This window comes from Carassius gibelio, chromosome A21 (genome assembly GCF_023724105.1).
Source record: "Carassius gibelio isolate Cgi1373 ecotype wild population from Czech Republic chromosome A21, carGib1.2-hapl.c, whole genome shotgun sequence".
Taxonomy (NCBI): domain Eukaryota; kingdom Metazoa; phylum Chordata; class Actinopteri; order Cypriniformes; family Cyprinidae; genus Carassius; species Carassius gibelio.
In genome coordinates, this window is record NC_068391.1 from 18917322 (window position 1) to 18937623 (window position 20302).

Consider the following 20302-nt stretch of genomic DNA (forward strand, 5'->3'; position numbering starts at 1 on the left):
TTGCGTCATCGTGCATTTTAACGTTTATATTGTGTCCTCAGGCTCGATTTCAGTTGTCGTTAAGTTATTTAGTATGTATTGATGTGCTGTTTGACATTTATGTAGGTTAAACGAGCTTTAGTACACATTAAGCGGTTTGTCAGGCTCAAGTTCGTTTTGGACGCAGTGGCTGCGCTCGACCGACAGGCGGCAGCACCGCGGTGCATCGACCAATGCATTTGGAGGATTTGTATGAGTTTTAATGTCTCTACGCGCCTCGAGCCTTCATTATCTGAGCAAACAATCGCCTCATCAAGCTCCATTTTGTGGGATGAGTTTGCATGCGTTGCAGTAGGTTTTTATAGAACTACAGAATTTTATTATCGCAGTAATGCAGACTATAAATTCGAATAAGTTGGCAGGAGAACAAAAAAACATAAATGCTCGTGCAAGGGTCAAATACAACTTGAACGGCTGTTTAGCTGAAAAGTCTTAGAAAGCTGCAAAACCCATTCATTATGTCACCCCAAGAGAGCCTTTGTGTGGGCATCTGGATAGACATGTACTTTCATATCATATTATTTAATTGCATTAAGAGCCGAGAGGAACTCCAGGTGGGAGTTCTGTCCAGACCTACTCTATTCAAAGTCTGAATCTGTAACATTTTCTGAATAACTCACCAGAAAATAAATGCTGTGAAATTGTCTTGGTTAAACATAAGTGCAATGTAAAATAGCACAAGAGCAATTTTTACTCCATTTTATATGTGAAACATTGTATTTTTTGATAATATGATCTACATTTTATGTTTAATATGTTTCTGTCTACACAACAGGATTAAGATATGGACAGTGGACAAAAACGCAGCAGTAACAGTCCTGAGAATTTAACTTTCGGGGATTGTATCGAGAGAGGCTTCGTGCCCGATATTGACATTGATATTGGTGTCAGTGCGTCCGCTTTAAATACGTCAAAAGAGTTCTCCAACGGACAGAGCGGTAGTGACGCTCAAAGAAATCTCTCTCTGGCAGATCCGTCTTTAATGGGACGTAACATACAAGAACCAGATGTTAAGGGATTCAGACCTTTCAAAATGCAGCACCAGCAAAAGGTAAAAGAGCCTCTTAACATTGGGGAGAACTTTTCGCTCTTGGACGAGAGCATTGCGGACTTAAATCGTGGTTCTGGCATCCAGGCCCCTGACACTTTTGCAATGAAAATGGAGCAGTTTTCCCCCATGGAGAAAGATGGGCTGGACTTTCCATCCTATGACCACCGGAATAAGGAATTGGATGTTAATGAGAGAGTGATTGGAGACAACACCATTGACATCCTTAAGGATCTGGACTTCACTGACTCCCTATCTGAGCTGAATGAGCTCTACGTTGCCGACGAGGCTGCCTTTCTTTCCTCATTGGCAGTGGATGAAACCCTGCTGGGAGAGGGCAACTTTCTGAAGGAGACCAGCCCTGTTGTCACTGGCAGCAGTGCAGCCTGCGCGAATGTGAACGGCACGGGGAAACGGCAGCAGATGGTGGAAGCCAGTGTCAACATAAAGACAGAGAAAGACACAGACTTTATCCAGCTGTGCACACCAGGTGTCATCAAACAGGAGAGTGAGAGGCGGAGCTACTGTCAGATGTCAGGGATGGGTGGGCTTCACGGTGGGCCCGCCGCTTTGGGAGATATGGGCGGACAGGGATACCACTATGGAGGCAACACTGCCTCAGCGGTGACTTTACCAGATCAGAAACCCCCTTTCGGCCTGTTTTCTCCCCTACACACCTTAAGTGATGGCTGGGGTCGAGGAAATGGATATGGAGATCCGTCTGGGATGCAGAGAGCCAATGAGACGGTACTTCCGTCCACCTATCCATACAGCAGGTAGGAATGACTTTCAAAAGCTGTTGAATGAGCTGCTTTTATAATGAACGAGGAAATGGATAAATAGTGAATAATTTGCTCTAAAATGAAAGGAGGTTGAGGGTAGTGCACGGTTCCCACGGCCATGGAGAACTTCAGGGAATTTTAAAATCGTGGTTTCCAGACCCGAAAAGGTAAAGGAAATTAGTAAAAAAAAAAAACTGTAGTAATGCTGAGCTGTAAAATATTTCATCAGCTGAAGAAATTGTGTGAAATCGTGGCCATTATGGGAAATCTTTCGCCATAAGGGGCATATCTGCAAAATGCAATCGCAGAATACTTTAAAACTCGGGTCGTTTTAAAAGGTTTAAAACTATAATTTAGAGTCTTGCAATGAAATGAGTATGATTTGAAACATTTTTTTACGTTTTTATAGAGGATATACATTTTGGATTTATCCTCAGTTCTAAGATATTTCACAGGATACCATTTTTGTAAATGTAATCTCGATATAATGACCCTCATCCAGTTAAGTGTCAGTCATGAAATCCTGATGGCAATGTGGAGTGGATTCTGTATTCCACACCCTTTTATTCTGTAGCATTTTTAAAAAAAACAAAAAAACTATTCACAAAACTTCTCAAAACTGCATGAGATTTGATGAAGCTGTTGTTTGCATCTTTAATTAGTTTGTGTGCTGGTCCGCTGACTCTCCCAGGAGCCCGTGTGCGCTGATCTGTATTGGTGCTTTGCCCATCCAAAGCAAACACATGGGCCTCATGGAGCTCCCTTCGGCCCCGAACGGCACACATGCGCTCCTCTCTGAGCCCTGTTTCAGGAGGCTCTAGGCATCAATAACAACATCGACCATTGTTGCTGCAGCTGATGTGATATTGTTTTTCAATGAGTGTGGAGAGGACTAGAAGCTATTAGTCATTATGGCTCAAAATTCCCTGAGTACTGCAAATAATATAAAGTGTGTCCTTGATCTTGACTCTTGACCAGTTTTACTTTGCTACTTGGCGTTGGGTTTTCAGATGAAATGAGTTTTGCAGCCAACCTTCTACTGAGATATGAATTTATGCGCTCTGGGAGATCCTGAAATATATGGACTTTTAATGACCTCACAGTTATGCTTTTTTTTTTTTGTTCATGGTTCGGATTTGTATGTGCAGTGGTACGGTGTAATGTTTTGTTATCGTTTTCTTATCCAACTTGATGCAACGTGCCAGTCTCATTTGCGCAAGAGAAACCTTTAAACCTTTTCCCGATGGCTCAGTGTTAATCTGGCAGTCCACGCAGAAAGCCAAGTTAGAGATATTTAGGTCAGCATATTTCTCCCTCTAAACCAACTTGGACAGTTTAGTGCTGTGTTAGGAGAAACCTGACCGTGTTAGTTACCTGAATTTCACCTGACTCATTTTTGTGGACACATCTTGTGTTAATATTCGGGTTTGAATTTTTTTAAACCTCTTACAATCACTTCAGTTTAAACATTCAGACTTTATGAAGACATTTAATATGAAAGTTTGGAAATCTCTCTGATGTACACTGATTAAATGCATTCAAAATGTAATCAACAGGGAAGCTGTCATCATATTTGCAGAGTGAATTACAGTACGATTGGTCTTCTTCATTACACTGATTTGTGTTCTGAATTATTGGCCGTCTTCCTTGCATATTTAACCATTTTTAGCTCTCTTTACACTGTACGTTTTATGCACAGTGACCGAAAACAAGACATGTTGACCACTCTGATGTGGAATGTAATTTACACTGAGCCTAAAAAAAACCTAAACCGTAATAGTCTAATATGAAAGTGTTTTATTCAGGAAATGCTGCTTAATCTACTTTTTAAAATCATTTTCCATTTTAGATGGAATTCATTAATTTAAAAAAAAAAACAGGACAATTTTTGTTTGATTTTATAGAAAGTATTTAGTTGTTTTAATTTAGCATGATAGAAATCTTTTAGTTCAGTTTGGTTCAAGGGTTTTACCCGTCATGCAGGCTCTTTTTTCCCGAAGGTCAGGAATGTGAACTGCTGTCAAAGTGATGATAAATCAAGCATTTCATAAATTCTTATTCATATGTAACAGGGCAGATAAAAGGCTGCAGTACTCTTATCTGGAAGTTAAAAATAATAAAAAACATTTTTTTTACATAATACGTACAGTACAATGCTTAAAGTCCCCTTATTGCTTGCACAAATTGTGATTTATTTAGAGACGTAATGCAATGGAAAACAATTGAATGCAGTGCTTGATTTAGTTTATATTTGCTAATTGCATTTTCTTGTGGGCTTTTTCAGCTAAATTCAAATATAATTACTACGACAATAATATGTACAACATGTTTTTGTTTATTAACCCTTTTGACTGTGCTTTTTTGAGCGATTTAGCAAATGGCTTCAGAGCTAACAAAAGTTAACTCTAATAATAGTATTTCAAAAACAGCCACAATAATAATTTCTGAATTGAATATTTTTGAAGCGTCTCAGCATTAGACTTTAGTACAGCAGTCTTTTAATGTACATACAGGATGCAGTACAGCTAGAAAATGAGGCTAATTTGTGAAACTAAGTGCCTGTGAGTAATGTTTGACTTCGACTTAAGACTTGTTGACTCTAGCAGTTCCTTAAATCACACCTTTGATCATCTTTAATGCCAGCATCTCGTGGCTCGGGTTTGTTTCAACATGTTTTCTAATCTAAGAATCAATGGAATTTCAGGCAGCGGCTTTTATTTGCAGTAGCTCTCTCATACTGCAGTCGAAAGAAATATCTTGTCCATACCGGTCCGTTCTGCTCTCTTTGCTGAGAGCAATATACGGCCGTGTTTGTTTTCGACGGCGGGTGATGCAGGAACATAGTGGTCTCTGAATGCATTTAATTTGGAGGTAAATTCGGCCCAGTTGGAAGAGTTCTCTGGAGAGGTCAAGGAGAGACTAAATAGGAGTCAAACAGTAGTTTATAGTTGTTGGAATTCATATTAATACATATTTAGGAATGGATCAGAGTAAATTATAATAATGCATCTTATAATAATTACTTAAAAGGGATAATTGACCCTGGGAATCCTAGGAGTTATAGAGAATATTACATTAGAAATCAATGAAAAATAATGTTGACATTTAACAATACTGCAAAATAAGACAAAAGATTTTAAAATTAATTTAATGATTGAAAACATTTATTGTCAATCAAATACCATTTATAGTATAAAAAATGTGTGTACTGTGTGCAAATGTGTTTTTCCAAGCATTGATTGAAATATCCAAAGTATACCAAGTAGATAATAATTTAGGTTCTGTTGATCATTTTAACTTCGACTATTATAGTAATGTACTAGATAAGAATGTCTCCTATATAGTTTGCAGCGTTAGTTGGAAGAGATTTTTTGTTTCCTGAAGGAAAATTGATCTTTCCAAATAAATCAATATTTAATCAAATTGTGTAATACAGAATATTGTGACATTTTGATGTTTTCTGAGACCTGAAAATCTCACTCTGTTGCAGCTCTACGTAGGAAATACAAAGTATTTATAGGTTTTTGGTAACATGAAGATGTGTGATGGTAGAATGTCAGTATTTTACTGAGGTGAATACACACATGCAGTAGTACAGTAGCATGTTATTTTATTCATAATTATAGTTATAGTTACCACCCTGGCAAACCTTCAAATTCTGTTCTTTAATGATTAATTGTATACTGTATAACATCTACGTGTAACGACCATATGGTGAGCTTCTTTCTTCTAGTTCGTGTGAGTCAGTTGAATGTAGTCACGTGAGACGACAAACCCCTTCAGATTGTGTTTTTTTCTTTTCTTTTTTCCCACTTCTTGAGGGTGCGGTCCTGCTCCAGCACAACCCATGGGACGAGTCATTGTATGCATTCAGTGTGCTGATATTCGATAATTCCAAAAGTCTTATTAGTTATGAATAGGCCAGCATCTAGTTTCTTTTGATGCATTCATGCCTTTTTTTGTTTTGTAGCACATTTTGATTTATCTTTTTTTTATATTTAAATTTTTGTTCATGTCACGTCCATCTGTCATTTTTATTATTTTCCACAGCTCAACGGATTATAATGATATAATCTACTCTCATAATCCAGAGTATGTGATCGAATGAATAAGAGGTTTGCATGTGTGGAAAACCGTTGTCTGTACAAACTGAAGAATATTTCTGATTGAAGCTGAGACTCTGCTGTCCAAGTTTACAATGTTGCGTAAAAGTGAATTATTGGTGTCTCTTCTGAAGATTCGACTTCACTTCTTCAAGCACACTCTTATGTTTGTCCTGTGGTTGAACTAAGCAGAATATAACCAGTACAGTACAGGACTCATTTTCATGCTAATTTCTAAGCAGTGTTCTCTGTCGACAGTATTTCTGTTAATTATTATTATTAATGTTATTTTGTTATTTTAGAAACTGTGTGGAGGGGAGACAATAAATGGTAACCAGAATCAAACTTGCAGGGCTGCATGAGCATCACAACTCACTTTGTCTAACCACTAAGCCAAGTCTTTGAATATATGAAGACGTTTAACTGTGCAACTAATCAGGGAAAAAATATATCCATTACTCAGTAATATCCACCTCTGACATTGTTTACAGCCTGAAAAATCTTTAAGGACACCATTTTAATCATTTGGTTTCAATTCTGTTGCATTTATAGATATACCTTAATTTTTTCACATCTAATGATAAATGCTTTGCAGAGTATCATAACTGATTGATATTATTTTGTTTGCTGTACTTGATATGCTTTTGCTTTCTGCTCTGATCATTTGTAATCTGGCATTGGATCTTAGAATGAGGAGATCACCAGCCATCTGGTTAAAATTATTATTTTATTATTATTATTATTATTTGGCTTTAAAACTTTAAAAAAGGAGACAAATAAAACATTAGCTTCGATATTTATCTGATGATGCACGTCCTGTTTGAAGCTGAATAGTGTTGCAAATTTGTACATGACCCTGTGGTAATAAGGGTTAAAACGTAACAGATGTGGGCTAAACCTTTTCTGCAATACGTGTTGCTAGGAACCAATTGTTTGGTGCAAAGTGGTTTTTAAAGAAGTCTGTTGTACAGTAGAAAATGACAAAGGGAAATCGTACAGGTTTCAGAACAGTGGAATGTGGGTCACCGAGGTGTCACCAAACAACACGCATCCGTCTTTGACTGCCTGTCTCGCACTATTTATGCAATGGCGTACTTATTCAACAAGAACAGGGACATTAATAGTGCCATGCATACCTTCTGCAAATGCAGTGTGTGGTGTCTGGTCCATCTGAAACAAAGGGAACCAAGCCATTCACCCAAAAATGAAAATGAAGTGAAACAGGACTGGGGCTGTGAAGCTCCAATATAAAATAACAAAAGAAATGCCATAAAAAAATTGATGAATTACACTCCAATTCTTCTGGAGCCATGCAACAAAACTGCAAAGGGGTTTATTGGAAATGCACATCCATTCTCTGCCAGCAGGATGCGCTTTAGGATCGGCAGAAATAGCTGTTAACTCGAGAACAGCTGTAATTAAAGAAGTGCTCTGCACATGAACACTGCTTTATCAGACTTTATAAGAAAGATTTAATGAAAATGGCAATAAAAAATAAAAGCGGTATTTGCGACTTTTTATCTAACAATTCTGTCTTTTTTTTCTTGCAGTTGTGAGTTTATATCATGCAATCATTTTTTTCTTTCTAAGAATTCTGTGGTATAAATTTGCAGTCCTGACTTTCTTTCCCAGAATTGCGAGATATATAAGCTCAAATTGCAAGGAAAAAGTCTTAATTGTGAGCTATTTTGAGAAATAAAGTCAAAATTGAAAGATATAAATGAGTTGCGAGTAATAAACTCAGAATTTAGTGATTTAAACACAACTGTAAGAAATGGGTCTTTTTCCCCCCTCGGAATTAGACTTCATAACTTCATCATTATATCATACAATTCTGTGTCGAGTCAGCATTGTGAGTTGTGAACTCACAATTTTAAGAAAAAGTCGTAATTGCAAGAAAGAAATCATAATTGTCAAATAAAACGTAACCATTCGCATTTTAATTTTTTTATTTTTTTATTCAGTGGCGGACACGGCTTCCATAGTATACAATGGTGCCTATTTAATTTACAGCCAGGTTATTCTGCAGAAATTAAACACTTATTTTTCATGAAAGAGGATTTGGATCAAATACTAGAGCAAAGATGAGTAAATGGTGAATTCTCAGTTTTTAGAGTGAACTGTTCCTTTAAGACCTACGTTCTGGTTCTGCTCTTCAAGTGGGAGTCTTTGGCCTGATTTCCTGGCATCTGCCCTCCCCTCAATATCACTGGAGGAGGAGACGAGCTGTACTGTAAGTGGGCCTGGAGCCAGCTGGACTAAAGTTGCAACTTTGCCCTCAAGCTTGGTGAATTCCTCCCCTCTTTCTGTTTGTTTAGAGTTTTCCAGGAGCTTGGGTTGGATTTGCTCTAGGGTGCTGAGTTATTACAGTCTGCAGAAGACTGTTCCTCAGATCTTCTGGAAATCACATCGGCTCTTCAGTGCTTTTTACTGCAAATTCATTGTGTTTTTTCAGCTGTTCACACAATTAATTACGGGTGATTTCTAAATACACAAGCTGTGGTTTCTACCAGATTTAAAACCTAATCTAAAGCTTAGAGTTTAGACAGCTGTGCTCTGCTCTCAGTAAGGAAATGTACAGAAGGAATTAGTTGTGTGAAGAAGAATATTATCTGGACTGGATTGTCTTGCAAAGATCAAGGTTAACTTAACAAATGAAACTTTGAATTTATTTCTGGAAATATGACCCAGTAAAAAAATTCTATAATAACATAAAATGCTGCCTTAAATAAGCAAAATGGCAAAAAAGACAGTAATTTTAATAAAAAAAATAAAAAACGGTAACATTTATTATGTTTAACACAAAGACATTTGTTAGGTATCAGATTTAAAAAACAGAATGCACTGAAAAAAAATCAAAATAATGAAAGGTCTTTTAAATGTATTATCCAAAGTTTGAAATTGGCCAGATTTCAATATTTTTAACAGTCATCTAAATGGCAATGAAAGAAATTTAATAACAATACATTAGCATAGTTAAAATACTAGATAAAACTATATATATACACACACACACATACTGTATGTCTGTGTTTGTGTCTATATGAAATAGAATGGCAGAATTATTATGTATAAATAAAATGATGTTACTAGGACTACTTCATTACAGGCTGTTATATCTTTTATTGTTTGCCTTTTAATGTATAACCATGTAAAATCAAAGCTCTTAGGGACTGTACTGAACATCTGATTTGTTTTGATTTATTTGATCTTAAATCTGAGCTTGCTTGTCCTTGCACGTAGTACACTGACAGTCTCTTAAAAAGGTTAAAAGCATCTGTTAATCAGCAACTAACTAAATCGGTCTCTATCACACAGAACTGTTATTTCTGCCGCTTTCCACCCATCTGTCTTTCAGGCCTCTGCTTATTTTGTGGCTTCTGTCACATGTAATTATTGTCATGGTTCTGTCCTGTCCTTTTAAAGGTCAATTACAGGAATTTTGCACTGCTGCAGTGATTTTATGAACATTTCTGTCATGTGCTTGACCTCTGAATGCAAAGAGCAGCATTCAGCTCCTAATTGCATGCCACTCAGCTTTGTTTTCTCACTGCTAAATGAAGGATGTTTTCTTCTATTTGCATCAAAGTTTTGCATCTGTTTGCATTTTTATTATTATAGCATGAATTAAACATTTATATATATATATATATATATATATATATATATATATAAATATAAATACCAGGGCTGTCAAAATTGCTGAAAAACTAAATTAGAATTTTGTACTTTAATATGATATAAATTCGAATTAAATTCATCATTTCAGTTAGGGTAAAGCTTTTGGCTTCTCTCCTGAGACCACAAGAGGGTGCATCGAACAAAATATTACTAATTCATGTTTATTCAAAGCATAAGAAAACAACATGTCTGTGAAAAAAGTGCATATTTAAAATAATGTTTATATGTATACCCACCATAAACTCTCGAACATGCAGTTCTCATAAACTCTAAACATGCAGTTTTCTACTGTGAGACGCGAGTGCAACAGTGATAAAAGATGTCCCTCTAGAAAATGCGCAAAATATGCATTCTGTGTGAACGGCATAGTTTATTTTCCACATTAATGTTTTCTTTTTCCACAATATTTTGAACAACGCTGCAGCGCTGCACATAGTGGCTTCAGCTGGATAGGCTAACAAAAACATTATAATGCAATGACACTTACTTAAAAGTGTACTTCGGCAGTCCGCATCTGCGCCCCATCCGCATTATGTAATTTTTGTCATCAAGAGGGCTCCTGGACAGCGATGCACCCCTTCCGCGTGCAGGCAATACGCGTACAACAGCACGTGTGCGACGTGAGTTATGAGACAGAAGTGGAGCTGTGTCGAGCTCGTCCGCCTTTGAAAGCAGTGGGAACGCAGCTGTACGAGAGACGGAACGGACACGGAATGTATAGTATACCCAGGCCTTATAAGGCAGTCTTTTTAACGCACACCTAAGGCCCCGTTACACTAGTGCGTTTTCGTTTTAGAATTAAAATGATCTGCATTTACACAGGGGTTTCAGCTGTGTTTAAGAAACAATCTTCATCTACACTACATACATGGCTTAAAACTTTCTGGCACTGTACAAGATTTCCGGCGTGCAGCCTTTGGCTAAAATATATATATATATATATATCTTGTTGATTGATACCACTTACGAGTCCACGAGTTCGCCTACCAATGGTATGAGAGGAGCAGCTTTCACTCTCAACCAAACTAACATTACTAGCCAATCAGAATGTTTTGCTCTTATAAACATGAGACATGCATAATAGTATCCAATTGTAGAGTCTCTGTTTTCAAATGGGAAAACACCGGAGTAGTGTAAACTTAAACGTTTTTAAAATGAAAAGGCACTAGTGTTTATGGGGCCTAACATTGATGGATGGATTTTTATTTTAAATTTGACGAATATTCGAAATATATATACATACATACACATATATATATATATATATATATATATATATATATATATATATATATATATATATATATATATATATATATATATATTTTTTTTTTTTTTTTTTTTGACAGCTCTAAAACATACTGAAAACTGGAAGCCACTATGATGCAAAAATCTGTAATTGTTTTAAAATAATATATTGTTTACCCCTACTGGCAGATTTTGTATATATATATATATATATATATATATATATATATATATATATATATATATGTGTGTGTGTGTATATGGGAGATATCATAAAATAAACTGTAAAATAACACTATATTATTTATACACACACACACATATATATATATATATATATATATATATATATATACATGGCTTATTTTTATGTTGCTTTAAATTAAAGCAAATATATATAGAGAGAGAGAGAGAACAGTATGGCTGAATTAGCTGTAAACAGCTGTAGAACTAGGAGCGTAGGAGCACCACTTATAGATTTTAATGCAGGTCTTCAGTGATGCATCGGTTGCCATGGTGACGCTCAGGGTCTTGTGAACGTTCATGTTTACCTCTGATGACTTCCTGTCTGTTTGTGGCTTTTATGTGGTCATCACTCTAGCTGGTGTGAAACTCCCATGAATGCCACACTACCACCTCAATCTGTTCTATTCCACGATACACATCGATCGTACGTGGGACTGGTCTGTTCGATAATGGAGTTTATTTTTCTTGTTTTTGATGCACAATAGATCTTTCTGCTCATATTTCAGACTGGTTTTTAAACCACATAGACATGCTGAATTGAAATGGTAAGAGAGTGGACTGAACAGTTTTTAGTGAGTCAATAGTTTTTAGGTTTGCTTTTCTTGCTTTTTCTCGGGTTGATTTGTCTACATTTCCAACGAGTCCTCAAACATTCTTAACATGACAAACGATAAAGAAAGGATAAAAGGATGAAAACTAAATAAAAATCATGCTTAATTTTTTGTATTGATTAAATAAGCGAATAAATTAAAGAATAACTCTCCACACCTGGCTGCCTTTTGCATTTCCTAGATCCATAGATCTCATGTATCTCATATGTAAACATGATCTCTGAATTCTGCTGATAGCTTTTGTACATATTTTTTCCATCCTCCACCTCTACAGAGCCCTCAGTGGGGGAAAACCCACACACACTTGCACTTTGTCGTTGGTTATCTAAGGCCCTTTCCACCTCTTCGCTGGTTCTTAGAATCAGTTGTAGGGAGATAAGTTAATCGAGTTTTCCTAAGCTAGAGGCTTTACCCAGCAGTCTCCAAAACTCAATCACCCCATATATGAGAAATCATAATTAATTCAGTGGGAACGAGGCAGCTGTGAATGTAGCACACAAGACCACAAACCAGATAAAGCAGATAATGTTCATAACATGCAAACTGGTACTTAGTTTTTTTAGTTCATCACCTTCTTCATCTGTGTTGTTTTTGTAAGATGTGCAAACATTTCTTTATAGGTCAGTTGGTGAACTAGCTCTTTATTTCACACTTTTTTTTTCTTGCATATGTAAGGCAAATCTATAATCTGACATGAATGAATGTAATGTGATGCAATGGTAAAAAATATTACATTACGTCTTCCAAAACCCCACTGTGTGCAAGCTGGAAAGTGTTGCGTTATTAAGTGTTAAGTGTTTCATGTTGTTTACTCTTCTATTTCACGTTTTTATTTATCTAAACTCAGTCTTTTGTTTATTTTTTTTTATCTGTAATCAGGGCTCCAGACACACAATGATAACAAAAATATTGTGAAACTTATTTATTTATTTTTTTTTGCAATGGGTTAAAATTGCAAGTATGGGTTATATGTTACATATTACTTGCGTAATACAAAGGTTGTGAGTTCAAGTCTCGGGCCAGCAGGAATTGTAGATTGGGGGAGTGCATGTACACCGTCAATACCACGACTGAGGTGCCCTTGAACAAGGCACTGAACCTCCAACTGCTCCCCGGGCGCCGCATCATAAACGGGTTTGTGTTCAAGGTGTGTGTGTGTGTGTGTGTGTGTGTGTTCACTGCTGTGTGTGTGCACTTTGGATGGGTTAAATGCAGAGCATGAATTCTGAGTGTGGGTCACCATATTTGGCTGTATGTCACTTCACTTTTACTTTCACTTTCAAAAATCGGCTGAAAATTCATTAAGGAAATTAAATGAAAATAAGGCTAATAAAATATTGATAATCCTTATAGATTTCTCCCATTTTATTTAGTATGTCTTAGTTGATGTTGGGAGAAGGAGAAAAGAAAGAGAGACTATAGAGTAGGGTTGGACAGTATGCCCAAAATATTTTCACAACATTTACCATTTATGGGGAAGCAAATGCTTTTCACATTGTTGTTATGCCTTGAGAATGAATATAAAAAAGGAACTTGTTTGTTCACAAATAAACTCCAGTGGAGATACCATTTATTGCCAAGGTTGGGGGTTCGATTCCCAGGGAACACATGATAGGTAAAAATTGATAGCCTGAATGCACTGTAAGTCGCTTTGGATACATTTCTGCATACACTTTATTTTAATTTAACCTTAATCCAATGAATGTTTTCCAGTGAATTTGTTTGTTTGTTCTGGATTTTGTGTTTATGATTTAATACAAACTCATCTTCAAAAATGGTGACTAATGAAATTAATACCTTTTAATTCATCTTTTAAAATGTAATTAATAGAGATGTTCCGATACCCTTTTTCTCTTTCCGATACCGATTCCGATACCTGGGCTCAGGGTATCGGCCGATACCGAGTACTGATCCGATACCTGGGTGTGTATCTGTATATGCAGCTCTATATACTTCTAGCCCTGTGTAAATTGCTAGAATTATTTTATGGTGTGCTTCAGACTTAAAAACATGAACAAATATATAGTGAACTACTTGTGTTTATTACAGTTATCTGATATTATTTATTTTCTTAAGCGAAAAAGAACTTCAAATGCAGCCAAAAACCGAACACCGCAAACTAAAAAAGGTATTTTAGTTTTACATTAAAACTGTATAAAAAACCTGCAACAAATAAGTTTAGGAATATAAAAAATTCTATATTAATCAGATAATCTCTTTACAACAAAACAAGTAAAAAACAAGCAACCGTCTAGGCATAATTATTATTATTAATAGAGACATATTATTATCACTACATAGAGACGTAGCTAAATCTACTGTAGACTACAACAGTAGCTTAATATATTGTAAATTTACTCGCCATGAAGATCTTTGAGTGTCTGTGTTTATGATATGACAGTTTTCTCAAATGAAACGGTAAATTCTCATGAAGTGACGGTTTATGAGTTCGTATCCTCATATAGTGACACACGGCATGATACTACAAAACAGCGAGCTCCCGCGCATCTGCGCCCGTCACCCACAGAGATGTAGAATTTGCAGGATATTTAAATAGTATTTTGCAGTTTATTATTCACAGACACTAGTATATATTTGGTTACAGTTTGGAGCCCAGCGCTTAGACTAACACGGAAGCGACTGAACGCAGCTGCGGGTACCGAATATACTCGGGAGTCAGTAACTTACTAAGGTACTACGGAGACGGCGGTATAATCACATGTTTAAATTTCCAGCACCGACTTGGTAGTGAAGTGCCAGTACTTGTAGCATCCCTAGTCACCGTTTTACTGTCTGGTTGGTCCAGTCTGAAATACTGCTAAACAGCGGATATACTGCTGACCACTGATCTATAATATAGATAATATATGTGTCTGTTGGCAGTTTAGAACGCGATGTGCGATCCAGTCATATATAGATCAGTGCTGCTAACGTGTTTTCATTTCTTCTTCGCTGTTCTAAACAGGGGTTGCTTGTGGCAACACAGCACAACTTCCTGTGTTTGCAATGCATTCTGAGCAGCGAAGAAGAACCGTGCAGCGGTTAGGCAAAGCTAGCGGTCATAACTAGGTCTTGAAAATGGTATCGAATCGGTATATGGGTTCATCTACTCACCGATGCTGATGCCAGAATTTTTTGTGGTATCGGTGATATTTCTGATACTAGTATCGGAATCGGAACAACTCTAGTAATGAAATAAGCATTGCTTTTTTGTTTTGTCATAAGATGCTGCAAAACAGAACTGTATAAATTAGAACATGGATGAAAAAAAATATCTTTGTTGCATGATATTACTTAATAATTTGAGAAGTAATTTTGAGTATACAATAGTAAAATATTTCTCGTAATTCTTTAGTTTAAGTTAAAAAAATATATATATTTGGCACTTAAGTTTTTTTTTTTCTTATAGCAGCCAATGGCTCCTTACTCAATTTTTTTGTTTGGAGCCTTGAGTCATCATTTGATCTTTAAATGATAGGTCATTGTGAGAGGAAATGGAGAAGAGGTCACCTCAATGGAGGATTCCACGGAGGCTCTTCATGTGGGCATGGCATGCTTTACGTCCACCCACCCACTCACCCATGAGATACAGTACACATACTCAAATGAAACCAAAAGGAAAGAAAAAAACAAGTCAGGCTTCTCCTGAAACAAGAACATTTACTGTAAACATACAGTGTCAGAGTTCAATGTTATCCACTGTAGGCGAATAAAGCAGCTATTTCTTCCTCCTAGTAACGGCAAACAGCCACCTACAGCACCAGCTGATAACATTCAGAAAAATAGCCAAGGACTAAAAATGTTGTCCAATTTGATGCCGTTTTAGCCCATGGACTGCCTGCCTGACAGATTTCTGTCTCTCGACTGTAAGACCATTTCACCAAAATGTCAAGCTTCAACACAAAGACAGAGACATAGTAAAAGCAATCTCTATAAATCAAGTTAATTCAAGTTATCTAAAAAGACTTGATAGCTTTATATAATGACTAGATTAATATAGGCTTTTATTCACATATAAACACTGACCAACACACATGCTGTACTTAGCGCACATTAAATATGGTGAATGGCAGCTGAAGCGTATTCGTCAGATGAACCATTTTACACCACCGTTGTATCCTTTCTGCATCCTGAAAGCTTTGGTTTCCATGGGAGCTAATGGCATGTAAAAAGAGCAACTAGTACAATTCTCCTTTTGTGCTCCACACATGCAATAAAGACGTGTGGGTTTGAAAAGACAAGAGGGCGTAAATTATGAAAGAAATGACATTTTTGTGTAAATCTATTCCTGTCATTCCAACTATTCCTTTAATGATGTGTTCTGTAATCATGCTTCATTGTGGCATCCCAGATCTGCGGAAATGAACGGACCACAGCAATGAGAAGAATCATGTGATAGTCCAAGACTTCTTGATTTTCAGTCCACCCCCCTCAGGGATAGATACATGGAAAGAAAGAGAGAATGGAAAAAAATACAGCTGCATTGAATAATCTTATGAGATTGTTGTAAATATTTTGGGAATATACAAACAAGAAAAGAAATGATGGTGGAAATGATACTTTTAAACTAAACGCCAGTAGTGAACGTTTAATGAGCGAGTCACTGACTTGTTCATTCAAGTGATTCATCAGATGTTAGCCATAGGCTATTGAATAATTTACTCAACTGATTCGTTTGCTGAATGATTCAGAATCATCACCGTAATGGTGAAAGCGTTGTGTGATGTTGCCTTACTAACTTTATTTTAAATATAAAAACTTTTCATTTAGAATTTTGACCTCAGCGTACTTGTCTGGCTTTAATTAGTCTATCTATGTGCCAGGGCTGAGCTCAAGACAGAAATTTTATTGCTAATGTTTTGTTTATTAAAAAGTAACACAGCACAAAGCTTTTTGTGATTACTAGATAGCAAGTGAGCTTTCAAATAATGAAGTCCACACATAACTGAACCCAGCACAGACTTAGGTCTTGTTAAGAAGATAGAAACCATGTTATCAATGATTATAAACAAGAATTGTTAACAATATTGCCAATGTCCACACAGCTGACAGCTTTTACCAATTGTAGTTTGCTCAAGTTGTGCATGATATAGACCCTGCTTTCCTGCACTTCTCTCTCTCTCTCGCTCTCTCTTGCGCTGCACAACAGCTGCGTTTAGCAGGTGTGCAACAGTGCTGCTGCGCAGCAGAGATGAGGAATGTTTGGAACTTTTATTCTGCTAAAACTTGAATGCACATCGTCTCCGTTTAATACGTGAAATAGCAAATTATGTGATCGCAAAACAATCAGAAAAAAGGATATTACATGCATTTTTTTTTTGTTATACCGTAAATACATAGGCCTAGTCACCAGTGGTGAACAACAAAAACTTCATTCACAATTTAATATGTTTTAGCCGCAGTTTGGAGCCCTGTGACTTGGAAGGTGGTGGAATGTTGCAATAGCTCATTAATGGCATTTTTTTGGTTTATTGGCCTGTTGTTGTGCCTGTACAAACACATGTTGATTACAGCCTCTTTCAGGGCAGCTGAGGACATGGACTTCCTGCATTTTCTTGCCCTTCCTGAGGGCATTCCACCTGGGATGCAACGGAATTGCTGATGCTCGGGTTGTTTACAGATGGCAAATGCTAACAAATAAAGAAATGTCAATAAAAGACACAAGTGAACAGCAGTTGGTGGTGAAGTACTTTGTGTCTTTCCAGTACAAACATATACTTTGTTCTAGTATTAAGGTGTAGTGTGCAAGGGTTGTTAGAGTTAAAAAAAAAAAAAAAAAAAAAAACTTTGTTTTTGTTAGAAATGGCAGTAAAGGAACAGTTCTCCCCAAAATACAAAAAATTTAATTGTCATCTCATCCTCATGTTGTTTCAAAAAATTTTTCTTCTGTTGAACACAAAATACATTTTGAAGAATGTTTGTAACCAAACAGTTGATGGTAGCATAGAAACAGTTGACTACCATAGTATTTTTTTTACCAATGCTATAGAAGTCAATGGCTACCGTCAACTGTTTGGTGGAAAAAATACCTTCTCAGAAGAAAGAGACTCATACAGGTTTGGAACAACTTGAGGGTTAGGCTTGCTGCGATATTCAGTGTTGACAGTGTTACCTGCCTGCCACCATCGCTTGGATTTTTATTGTAATAAAAATCATTTAGTTGAGTTAGAGAACAGACACTACAATTAAAAACTGTTTGCGGCTGCTCAATGATCAGCAGCTGGAGTCAGATTTCATTTATCGCGTGAGGAGAGTGAGTTGAGCTGATCGACAAGAAGAGTGAGGTGAGACAGACAAGACCATGATGAAGAGTTCATGTCGAAACTAAATGCAAAAGCCTTTGGCAATATTTTGGATTTTGAAAAGCTTGTTGTCTTTTGACATTAATCTAAGGTGATTTTGGATTTTTATTTATATATTTTTTATTTTTATTTATGATTTATTTGTTTCCACAGTGTTTGCAGATTTTTACTTTTTTTTTTAACTTAGTGTAATTATTTATTTTATTTTACATCAAGGTGTATGTCATGCCTCAAACTTTCTTATTTACTTTTCTAATAAATGTTCTATATTTATTTTTTATTTGGTGTATTTTTATTATTTTGAAAGTTCTATGTTTGATATAAGTGAGTATGTCCTTGCACTGTTTTGTTGTTGCCCATTCAAGCAATTGATGTGGAATTGCTGCTAATTTGAAAGTGAAAGTAAAATGTGCACTAAAAAAATCTACAAGACACCCCTCCCCCACCCTCTGGTGATACTGGTATTACCAGTGGGGGCAAAACTTCATCACCGTCACAACCCTATTGAGGGTGAATAAATGATGACAGAATTTTCATTTTTGGGTGAGCTATGCCTTCAAGTGCATTAACGGTTAAACAGTATAAGTTCTTGAACATAAAAGCTAAATAAATTACATGAAAATACATAACTAAGCCAACTTATGAAAGCTAAACTATATTTCCAAAAATGTTATGGCATACTATATATGAGAAAACAGGTCACGCAGCAGGATAAAAAAAAAATCCCTACATCACCTAACAGGTGTCAGATTGAAAAGGCTTCACACTCCTCCTCCGTATTTCTGTTTTCTGCTCCTTTGTTGTGTTGGCATTGAAAACTCTGGGCAGCAAGCTCAGAGGCTTCTGAGTTATTTTGTCTGGAAGATGCCACTCCCCTTTTGGGTGAACTTTAATTAACTGTGGCATGAGTCCGAGAATTTACACATTTCAGACACTTCCTTTAAAGTGAATTATTGTTGCTAGGTATTTATTCTCTTCCTGATTTATTCTCTTCCTGATTTCTCTGTAACTGCAGATTACACATTCTACAATTTAAAGGTGATCTGAAGGTGTATCCCGGCTTAACATGCAGATACTAAAAGGCCCAGTCCCAATTCTGTTTTATACCCCTTCCCCTATGCCCACTCCTACCCTTTTCCCTTGCCCCTTGAAACAGTGTCAAGAGGTGCCAAGTGCATAAATCTAATATATTGATAACGTTCTGATTTCTTCCTCAACCATTTACTGACTGTTTATGAGGATGCTCACCAAGACAAGTGTGATTTTGTGTGTATTTGCCAATTCAAGTGCAAAAATGACGCAATTGAGAACTAGATTCAATATTTGCACACTGACCGAGAAGTCTTTTGGGTGAAAAAACGTGACAATTGAGTTTCCCTACCCATTTTGACTTGAACTTGTACTTGCACTTCCCTAAATCCCCTAAATATTTAAGATGTCAAGACCTAAAACCATGTGCAAATGATAAACTTCCATGACGAAGCAGGCAACGGCCCGATCATCTTTAGATATTGCAGTTCAACATAGTTCAGCGATTTTGCATTTCCTGAAACCATAATTCCGAAGGACATTGCAAACAGCATCGTTTAAATTGTTTCTTATTATGACATGTGGATTTACATTATGCTTTTAGGCAAACAGGCTAACATGCATTACATTTTATCTTTCATTCCATTTAGTGCACATGTGCATAAAACATTGGAGTATGAAGTAGTAGAGAATCGGCAATGAGTCAAATATCAAAATAAACCTAAACGATTAAAAACAAACAGTGAAATAGTCCTCAGATGCCATATTCGTTACTGCAGCATCTTAGAGAAATGATGTTGTGGAGAAAACTGATGACTGAATAAACCGCATGTATTTGGGAGTAAAGTCTAAATACTGCAAGTTGAAACAAATCATTTTCATCAGTTAAAAAAAAAAACAGCATTTTCAAAATCTGTTTACCTTTCTATAATTGTTCTATTATCACACAAATTGTTCACACATTTTCACTCTTTGCAGTTTGCTGTTCGTATAAACATTTTCCTTGAATTGTTTACTTCATCTCACATGACTGTTCTCCGAAAAAGAGTTTCTTCTCCCCAGACATATTTTTTTCTTTTTTGTTTACCTAACCTAGATTGAAAGCTTTGAACATTGATTTGTTCTTTAGCGAGGATTTGAAGTGCACCACAGAGCATTTATTGTCTTTATTTTTTTTCGAAGCAAGAAACCCAACAGTCATGGAAATCTCCAA

General features: G+C 36.3%; 1 protein-coding gene across 3 annotated transcripts in view; it reads left to right on the forward strand.

The window, feature by feature from the left end:
- LOC127942121 (glucocorticoid receptor) overlaps window positions 1-20302 on the forward strand; it is a 55763-nt gene that overhangs the window by 1029 nt on the left and 34432 nt on the right. For 2 of the 3 annotated variants that reach the window (XM_052537703.1, XM_052537705.1), the window contains exon 2: window positions 815-1863. In XM_052537703.1, the coding sequence (XP_052393663.1) occupies window positions 824-1863 (1040 nt within the window). In that variant the 5' untranslated portion in view covers window positions 815-823. Of the gene's footprint in view, window positions 1-81; window positions 594-814; window positions 1864-20302 lie in introns of those variants that run through there. The other variant, XM_052537704.1, reaches the window with a different exon arrangement.